Genomic DNA, 10255 nt, shown 5'->3' with positions numbered 1-10255 from the left:
TTTATTACATAAAGACAATACAATGAATGTTTTTATTTATTATTTTGATTTATTTATTATATAAAGGCATACAGTGGAATAACTCAACCGTAAGAAAACATTGCCCACTGTCTTATGGAAAAGTGTAAAAATCAAAGACTTAATAAATGCAATCTCAAAATGAATTAATCTCATTAAAACATTAAAAAAAACAAGTTACATATAATTTAAGGATATTGATTAAGAAAAAAAATATTTTTAAAAATTATAAAAAATTACAAAAATTATCATAAATAATATAATTTTATTTGCTTTAATAAAAAAATTAATTTTAAATTTTTTAATTAAGACACTAGATAATATTTATCTTAAAATTTGTCAAACAAAAATACATCAATTCATAAGCATCCAAACGTTTCAAAGCACTACAAATATTATTTTTTTTATTTGATACATTCACCTGCACTAATTTTAGAAAAATCATTTAATGATAAAAAATATATTTGTATAGGAAACATAATTTACAATTATTAAATTAAGAAATATTAAGGGATACACAACCTATAAAAATAAGTAAGATTAAAGAAAATAATAATACAGTAACAAGAAAATTACAATCTTTCTTCCTTCTCTCTCCGGCCACTAATCAGAATCAGATTCAGGAGGACTCACTCTTCAGTCTCTTCTCCTTGGTTTGTGTTCTGTATCCCATTTTCACTTTTTTATTTTATTTTATTTCATTATTTTTCTTCTTGTAGTGACAGTAATATTAGTGATACACATTTTATTTTATTCTTTTTTTTTTTGTTTTCTGTTTCTTTGATATTCACACACTTTTTCTCTTGTGCAGGATTAAAACTTGAAGAAAGAGAGGGAAAAGTTTGGTTCATTTTTTTTGTTTTGTTTAAAGATTTTGAAGACAAGAGAGAATGAGGTGGGAAAAGGTGGAGGGAATAGGAAGAGAAGAAGGACCAGGGAAGAGGTGGGGCCACACGTGTAACGCCGTTAAAGATGGCAGACTTCTTTATCTCTTCGGCGGTTACGGCAAATTTAACTGTCAGACCAACCAAGTTCACGTCTTCGATACTCGTTCGTAACTTCCACTTTCTCTTTTGTTAATGGGAATACTTTTCTTCTTCTTGTTTTTTGAAATCTTGTTTTTTTATTTTTTATGATTTATTAAATTTGATCGCATTGTCATTTTCTGCTTCTTACTGGGCACGATGCATGGTGTGGTGTTATGGGTGGGTGGGGTTCCTATCAAGCACTGTGCTTTTTGCTATTTTTTTTATTTGTTCACTTTTTTCATCTTTGCTATTTTGTTATATTTCTTGTTGAATCTTAATGATCAGATACGTGTACCATTGGGAAATCCGTTATCTTATTTGTTTTTAATTTGTTTTGAGGATTTGGTAATGAGATTTTTTTTTTTTGTACCATAACGGCACCAAGATTTTAACCTAGAATTTCATGCCATCACTAGGCCGACTCGGTTTGGGATTGTGGATTTTTATTTTTTAGGTAGACTCGGTTTGGGATTGTGGATTTTTATTTTTTAGGTATAAATCGAAGACTGAGCTAGACTAGACCCCCTAATTGGAAAAGAGGATTTTGGTAACTTGAATGGTGTACTAATTTATTTTTCTATGCTTTGTGGGGTTACATTTTTATTTTTTTTTGGAAGTGTTTCTATGCATTTATTCTGTTACTGTCTCTAGCAAGTTAATGTGCAGCTATTTTATGATTCATGCTTGCTAATTTGCAGTGAAGCAGAGTTGGAGTGAACCAGCAATTAAGGGGCCCCCACCTACTCCTAGAGACAGCCATAGTTGCACCGTTATTGGTGATAATCTGTTTGTGTTTGGGGGTACTGATGGGACCAAGCTACTGAATGATTTGCAGATACTAGATACTTGTGAGTCATTATTCTAATTCTTACACATGTTGTAATTTGTAAACCCTGTGATAGTTGTCTTTGATTCCTACAGAATACAGATAAAAAGAAAAATGAGTTTTGGATGATCTACTACTTATGTACACCCTGTAGTGTACAGTAATTGTTTTACTTCATGGTAGTCACTGTTGATAAACTATTTTAGCTTCAAATACATGGGTTTTTCCAACTGTGAGAGGGGAGGCACCGGATGCACGAGAGGGTCATGATGCAGCACTTGTTGGCAAACGACTATTTGTGTTTGGTGGTTGTGGGAAATCTGCTGATAATATTAATGAGGTGTACTACAATGACCTTTACATATTGAATACAGGTGACTTTTCTTTGTTTCACTACCATTTATTCATTTAGCTAATTCACTTTGCAATTTTGTTGGTCTTCTGTTTACTCTCTTCTATACAATTACATTTGCATTAGTAGTTTGCAGTTTTTTATTAATGGATGAGATGAGAAATATGCTTATAATTCCTTTTCATCTTTTCACTTGTAGAATTGTTCGTTTGGAACCGTGCTACAACATCAGGCACTCCTCCATCTCCTCGTGATGGCCATACTTGCTCATCTTGGAGAAACAAAATTATTGTGATAGGTGGTGAAGATGAAAATGATTCTTATCTGTCTGATGTCCACATCCTAGATACTGGTATTTGTAGCATCCTATTCTATAAGTGTTATATTTATGATATGCTTATTAGTGCAAAAAAAGGGGACATTTATCATAGTATAATTTACTCTGCAACTTTTGTAAATGCAGATACTCTAATCTGGAGTAAACTGTGTACGTCAGGCCAATTGTTGCCACCTCGAGCTGGTCATTCTACAGTTTCTTTTGGCATGAACTTGTTTGTTTTTGGGGGCTTTACGGATGCTCACAACCTATACAACGACCTGTATATGCTCAACATTGGTATGTTTGATATAGATGCTAGCGTATAAGTATGATTAACACAGAAATAGGAGCTCAAACCTTTTCATTACTAGTTTTTAGTAAATTATTTATTATTTATTTGTTTGTTTTTCATGTTTTAAATCTGTGTCCTTTATGCAATTTTTCATTTCTGATTGCAAACAGAGACTTGTGTGTGGACGAAGGTGGCAACTACACCTAATGGTCCTTCTGCTAGATTTTCTGTAGCTGGTGACTGTTTAGACCCATATATGAGTGGTGTTCTTGTGTTTGTTGGTGGTTGTAATAGAAATCTGGAGGCCCTGGATGATATGTATTACCTATACACAGGTTCAGCAAATTGTCTCTTTTTTTTTTTCTTCCTGTTATTAAATTTACTGAGGAACATTTTGATTCTAGTATTTCTGCAGATTATGAAGTATGTGACAGAATTGTGTTTTCAATATATTTCTGACAATTAGGGATTGCACGGGAAAATGAACAGCGACCAGAGAAGTTATCCTTAAAGAAGCAATTGAAGCGGAAATGTCTAGAACAAAATCCCAATCTTGTCCGAAACCCAGTTATGTGTGGATATGGAGTGGGTGCTGCCAGTAACCAGCCTATGGAAATCTTGAACTGTAGCCAACCAAGTGAGAACTTGCTTATATATTAACTTTCTGAGGAATACAATAAAAAAAAATTATTTTTCCTTGAAGTGATATGTTTTTTCCTGTCATACTTGGTATATTGGATTTAGGAAGTCCGTCAAATGTATATCACAGCTTATATTACATGCTCTCTTGTGGTAATGCATTTTCTTGGTCTTAAAGATTTTGGCCATTTGAGTAGATAATGTCAAGGTAGTGAGATTTGAGAATTAGTGCTCTTAGCTGTACTCACATTAGTGTTGGAACCTGTTCTTCCTACTTGTTTATGTTTATTGAGACAGGTACCATGGTTGTGGCAAGTTGATATTTTCTAATGTTTTATAAAAATGTAGACCATTTATGAGCCTGGAGGATCAAAGAATGGAAAATGGTATTTGGTTATTTACATTCATAGTGGGAATTTAAATATGCTGCATCACGATTACAGGCAGACTAAATATCCCAGTAAATCAGTCCCTGCTTCCTGGAAAGAAAATGTTTCAAGCCCAAGTTAAGGAAAAAAACTCAGCAGGATATACTATTGAAACCGTTATTGATGGAAAGCCTCTTCATGGAGTTCTGTTTAAAAACCAGCCTAACACTCTTATTCCAGTTCCTAATACTTCCAGTAGGTATGTCTTCTCTTTCTCTTTGCAATGTTTTACTACCATGAATCTCCAATAATGCTTGATTCTGAAAACAGGAAAAGGCCTGTCAGTGAAATTTTAAGTCCTGCTTCAAATGGTATACATTCACAAAATGTAACGGCTTATAAAGTGCTCGGGCAGGACAGAATGCAAGATAAACGGGAATTACGGGGAGAGAGTTCAGAATCTCATGAATGCCATAAGGATGCTGATACTATTGTTGTATCAAGTAACCCGACAACTGTTGCTGAGTCCTTTAAGGTCAATTAGTATTTTTATTTTTATTCTACTTCTGTTAAATAAGAGTTCTAGACACAGGCCTGATTGGTGGCTCTAAAATTTTATCTAGAGGCATCAACGGGGATTAGTTTAAAATTTACAATTGATTGTTTTAGTGTAAAAGAAATTAAATCGATAACAAAAGGTTCCAATTGAGTTTTGTTATTGGAAGGAAGGTGGTTATAAATATGATCTTTTACATGGTTAGAGGTTGTGTTTTATTTGATATTGCTGGAACTGCTGCAAGGTTGAAATAAATTTCAATTGGTGAATAAAAATTCCATAGGTATAGTGCAAGAAAAGCTCTGGAATGCCACTAAGTTATGCTTTGGAAAATGTTGTTCTGTTTCTTATAAATATTGATTTTTCATTTCATATATGTTATGTGATAGGATACACAATAAAAAAAAAGGACTCAGAAAAATACAAGTGGGCCCAAAATCTGGCGCATGTATGAGAGGAGAGGCAAGATAGGAAAAGAAAAAAATGAAGGTGCTGAGTATTGAGACAGTTACTGAATTAGGGGCAAATACATGTAGGATAAAGAATGAGTGGGGGCTATCAGTCAGGGGAAGTTTCTATTAGTAAGAACTAGAGTTAGTAAGGACTAGAGATTGTGTGAGGAGCTTATCTCTTGGATTATAGGGGTTTTCTTCTGTAATATTTCTTTATTTTCACTAATGTATTGTTTCAACAACCTTACCTCAAGCGTTTCTCCTTTGAAATATATTTGGTCAGGATCTAATTTGTTTGATACCTTTGTAGGATATTTGTACTAAGGTTTTTCCTTTGTTTCCGGAGGTTAAATTATGTTCAATTTTATACTGTGATCTCACAAGATAACATTCTCCATATAAGGGAATATTTCAATGGCTCTAGATGGTGGGAGTGAATAAAAGATCACCTCCAGTTGCTTTGCATGAATCTAATCCCAAGTTTGAGTTATTGAGTCCTAGTTGGTGTCTGGTGATCCCAAATATAATAATGAGCCAATAAAGATTATCTCTGGGAATGCGTTGCAAGTGTTTTTTAAGGTTTCTTTCTTACATATCCATGACTATCGTGCAGGTTTCTGTCAACCCAGAACCAGAAGCTGTTTCTTTGAATCGAAATGGTGATGAAAAAAATGACACACCAAAATCCTTAATTGAGAGCTTGAAAAACGATGGATCCAATGATGTGACAAGTTCCAAAGGTGAAATTCAAATTGGTGTTCAAATAAATGTGCCAGTTTCCAACTATGAAATTCCAACTCAAATGAGTGATGCACCAAACTGTAATGCTGATGTCCTGAAACCTGCAGCAGCTGAGATTATTGTGTGTCTGCCAAATGAAGGTATGAAACCATGGAACAGTTAGTGAAGATTCTTTGGCTTGACTGATTTTGTCTTTTGCATGTCTTGGCATAAAATGGCATTTCCTTTTCATTTAGCATATTGCAACATTTCCAGCTGTGATTTTTTAGACGGTTAAAACTGAATAAATCAACTGATAAGTTGCTTTGTTTTGTTTTTTTATTTTTTTATTGGTAAAACGTAACTGAGTTCAAAATTCTATCTCCCTCCCACTACTAAAGAAAAAAAGAAAGAAAAAAGAACCTCTGGCCTAATATGCTTTAGTTTTTAGTGAGATCCAAACCCACATTTTAAGAGAATTGATTTAGCCCTTAGAGAAACCTTTTCAACCTACAAACAATCTTTTTTTCCTTGCACCTCAAAACCTTTTGGTTGTTTCATAAGAATATCTTCCTCTGACTTTCCATGGAGAAAAGTTGTTTTCACATCAAGTTGCTCTAGTTCCATGTCAAAGGTTGCTACAAGAGCAAGTAAAACACGAATGGATGTGTGTCTTACAATTGGAGAGAAAATATCTTTGTAGTCCACGCCTTCTTTCTGACTATAGCCTTTAGTTATTTTATACTTGATGACTTCAGTGCTTGACAAACTAGACTTCTTCTTGAAGATCCATTTGCATCCAACAACTTTTTTGCCTTCAGGTAACTCAACTGAATCCCAAGTCTGATTTTTCTGAAGGGATTTCATCTCCTCATTCATAGCCATCACTCACTTATCAGATTCAGCGCAAGTGATTGCTTCATGATAGGTGGTTGGTTCAAATAAATCAACTTCTTTTGTTACCTGAAGGGCATAGGATATGATATCATCAAAATCATATCTTTCAGGTGCTTTAATTTGCCTTTGAGACTTCCGGGGTGCTCTAGTCTTAGGCAGTTAGGTTGCTTTTGAAGGTTCTGATTCGTTTGGTTAGACTCCTCAACTGGTTTTGAGTGATATTGTTGGGGTTGCGTCTGATGATTCTGTTCAATATCATCAGACGCTTCAGTGTGCTCTTGATCACTAAAATTTCTGATTGTGGAGCTCTCAAACTCCACCTGCTGCTTAGTGACATCCTTTTCTTTGTTTGAATCTTCTACAGACTTAGAATGTAATACAAAGAGTTCATCAAATGTGACATCTCTACATAGAATGACCTTTCTTTCCGATGAAGACCAAATTTTGAATTCTTTTACTCCATTTACATACCCTACAAAGTCACCCTTCTTAGCTCTTGGCTCAAGTTTGCCTTCATTTACATGATAGTATGTTGGACATCCAAACACTCTCAACATTGAGTAATCAACAAGTTTGTCAGACCATACCTCAATAGGGATCTTGAAATGTATGGTAGTGGAGGGGGAGCAATTTACTAAGTAGCATGTTGTGTTGACTACCTCAACCCAAAAATTTCTATTCAACCCTGAATTAGATAGCATGCATTTGGCTCTTTCCAATAAGGTCATATTCATTATTTCAGCTACTCCATTTTGTTGAGGAGTATATCGAATAGTATGTTGTTTAACAATGCTTTCATCTTTACAGAATTCACTAAATTCTTCATAATAGAATTCCAAACCATTGTCAGTCCTAAGATGCTTTACTTTCTTTCCTGTTTAATTCTGCATGAGAATTGTCCAATGCTTGAAGAATTTGAAGGCTTCTGATTTCTGCTTCATCGTGAATATCCATGTCATCCTTGAGTAATCATCAATGACAAAGAGGAAGTACTTTGCTCCTCTTAGGGATGAAACTCTTGAAGGCCCCTGGTAGTAAGAGTGAATGCAGTCCATTGCAGCCTTTATAGTGTGCATTGCCTTTGAAAATTTTGTCCTATGCCGCTTTCCATAGACGCAGTGCTCACAAAACTGAAGAGGTTTCATCTTGTGGTTTCCAATTAAGTCTTGCTTGCTCAGAATTTTCATTCTTTTTTCACTCATGTGACGAAGCAACATGTGCCACAAAGAATTATCATTAGACGCATGACTTCCAACTTGTGAAACAGTTGAGGTTGAACCTGTCACAATGGACCCTTTAAGGATAATAGGATATATAGATTTACTTGCTTGGTTTCCTGCATTACAGCAGACTTTCCTTTCCCTTTTATTTGCATAATTCCACCTTCAGCACAATAAGTAAAACCTTTTGAATCTATGACACCCACAAAGACTAGATTTTTCTTAAGCTCTGAAGCATGATGAACATTGGTTAAAGTTCTAACGATTTCATCATGCTTTCTGATTTGTATAGAACCTATCTCAACTGTTTTACAAGGGGCACTGTTACCCATCAAGACATTACCAGCAAATTTCTTCTCATATGTCACGAACCAGTTTCTGTGTGGACACATATAATAAGACCAACCTAAGTCCATTATCCATTGTTCAGAATGTTGTTGTTGTTGATCAACAACAAAGAGTACCAAATCGTTTTCTGATGAGGAATCATTTTGAACAATGGTTGCAACATATTCTTTCTTTGTTTTCTTGGGACAATCTTTCTTCCAATGACTAGGTTCTTTGCAGTAATTACAGATATCCTTTGGATAAATCATGCCCTTCTTGTTTCCTTTGTCTTTCTTCTTTTTTTCCCCTTTAGCAGTGTTGTTCATTGATAATCTAGATGCAGCAGCTTCATCACTATTTCCAGATGCTTTGAGTCGAAGCTCTCTCGAATAAAGACTGAACTTGCTTCAAGTGTAATTGAGTCTTTTCCAACACATAAAGAACTCATAAAATTCTCATATAAACGAGGGAAAGAGGCTAACAAAATCATTGCAAGATCTTTATCTTCTATTTTGGCATCAATGTCATAAAGCTCCATAAGGAGTTTAACTTGCCCAAGTGCTCTTTTAGAGACACTCCTTTCATTTAGAGGGCAAATAGACATTGTTTCTACAGCAACTTGTAGCATATTAATTTCGTAATGAAGAGTTTCGCTAGCTTGAGTCAACTCATATGTAGTTTGTTCTTCAGAAACTTCATAAAGAACTTCATCAATAGAAACAAGAGAATTATCGAATGAGCTTAGCACAGATTTATCAATCTTTGACGGTAGGCCAGAGAGAGGTGCCCAAATTCCTTGTTCTTTCAACAAGGAATGCATCTTGATGTGCCAGAGGTTGAAGTTCTTTCCTGTAAATTTGTCAATCTTGATTGTGTTGACCAGTTTCTTGAACAAATCTTGAAGACCCACCCCGAACAAAAAGAAAAGCAAAATGGTTGATCATTGATACCCACCACGAATAGATGCAGAAATGATCTGAATCGATGCTCTAAATACCAGTTCGTGTGTAAGACTGAGTAAGTTCAGAATAGGGAAGAAGACTATCAGAGAAGAAGAAGAAGAGAGTAACACATAAAGAGTATGTTGTTATTATTCACGAAAAACTTAATACAATTAATGGGTTCAGAAACTCACTCTCTCAGAGTCTGCTCAACCCTTATAACTAACTCCCTTGTATATAGGAACAAGGAATGACAAAAAACTGTTACAAATCAGAACTTGTTATCTGAACCATCTAACAACTAAGAGGACTGGACGCTCCTCCTGTAGCATGATTGGACGATCATACAGAAGACTAAGTTACATTTTAGAGGACTGGATTGGACGGTACAAAGGGTGTCATCCAACCACCTTTTTCGTCCAACAGATGTCTTTGTGATGTTATATGAACTCGTGTATTGCTGAAAACTTGAAAATCTGGAGTAAATTTTCCTTTGTTTGAAGAAACCCATCTATTTCCCTGAAAACATGCTATTGTCAGAATAGATGTTGAACATGCAGTTAATTAGAATATAATTTTTTTAATCAAAATAATCATGATTTGATTTTTAATCTACTAATATATTATGAAATTTATCAGTTTAAGAACCGTATGATGCTACTACTTATTTATAAAGCACTTAAAATATTCACTGGAAGTGAAAAATCTTAATTACCACAATGATGCGGCACTGTGATGTTTACTTACAGCAGACCACATTTAAGCTCATGTTGAGTTGTAGAGAGATATATCTAACATGACTTGGTTTTTGAATTAAGATTTTCGGACAATTAGTGCTAAAAGGGGTAGTTTTCATTTCATAATAGCAATTGAAAAATTTATTGAATAAAATATTGCGAGTTTTGAGTACATTTCTTGTTATATGAAATGCATCCTTGGTCCCCCCAATAATCTTATTGTTGCCTTGAATACAGGTGTAACAGGGGATTGCACAACTCCAAGGACAGAAGGACACAATGAACAAGCAAAATTAACTTGAATTCAAGCGGTTGTGCATTCCTCTTCTGAAGGTGACAACAGATGCTCGTAAACAGTTTACTACAAACAAAAGTGCTAACTGGTGGGATATACGTATATTGTTACCTAGACAGGCATTGATCTTAAATTTGTTGAGAAAAACCATTATTACCTTAGGTGTAGGGGTAGTATTAGAATTTTTTGTCTGAAAGACTGAAACTAATGAGTTTTTCCGACATTAAACTTGTCTTTGCAAGGAAAAAAAAGATTTTGTTAAGAGGTT

The 10255-nt window shown here is 34.6% G+C and overlaps 1 protein-coding gene across 2 annotated transcripts; it reads left to right on the top strand.

The window, feature by feature from the left end:
• The first annotated feature begins 575 nt into the window (after positions 1–575).
• LOC100808826 (tip elongation aberrant protein 1) lies at positions 576–10255 on the top strand. 2 transcript variants are annotated; one of them, XM_014776614.3, is made up of 12 exons: positions 576–671; positions 830–1068; positions 1745–1894; positions 2079–2246; positions 2424–2576; positions 2688–2840; positions 3006–3170; positions 3302–3472; positions 3918–4101; positions 4173–4377; positions 5464–5731; positions 9930–10255. In XM_014776614.3, the coding sequence occupies exons 2-12, from the start codon at positions 909–911 to the stop codon at positions 9992–9994; spliced, it is 1842 nt and encodes a 613-aa protein (XP_014632100.1). In that variant the 5' UTR covers positions 576–671; positions 830–908; the 3' UTR covers positions 9995–10255. The 2 variants fall into 2 exon arrangements, with proteins under 2 accessions (XP_014632100.1, XP_006582028.1); XM_006581965.4 differs by lacking the exons at positions 576–671; positions 830–1068 and adding an exon at positions 1076–1223.

Source organism: Glycine max, chromosome 6, assembly GCF_000004515.6.
Source record: "Glycine max cultivar Williams 82 chromosome 6, Glycine_max_v4.0, whole genome shotgun sequence".
In the NCBI taxonomy this organism is placed as follows: domain Eukaryota; kingdom Viridiplantae; phylum Streptophyta; class Magnoliopsida; order Fabales; family Fabaceae; genus Glycine; species Glycine max.
The sequence above is the reverse complement of the archived record's forward strand: the minus strand, read 5'-3'. Positions and strand labels throughout refer to the sequence as shown.

Excerpts from the sequence above, each read along its gene's own strand:
- LOC100808826 (XM_014776614.3), top strand. The coding sequence starts at position 909 with ATGAGGTGGGAAAAGGTGGAGGGAATAGGAAGAGAAGAAGGACCAGGG. Across the intron at positions 2,247-2,423 it reads CCTTTACATATTGAATACAG|AATTGTTCGTTTGGAACCGT; the intron begins GTGACTTTTCTT and ends TTTCACTTGTAG. Across the intron at positions 3,473-3,917 it reads CTTGAACTGTAGCCAACCAA|GCAGACTAAATATCCCAGTA; the intron begins GTGAGAACTTGC and ends TCACGATTACAG.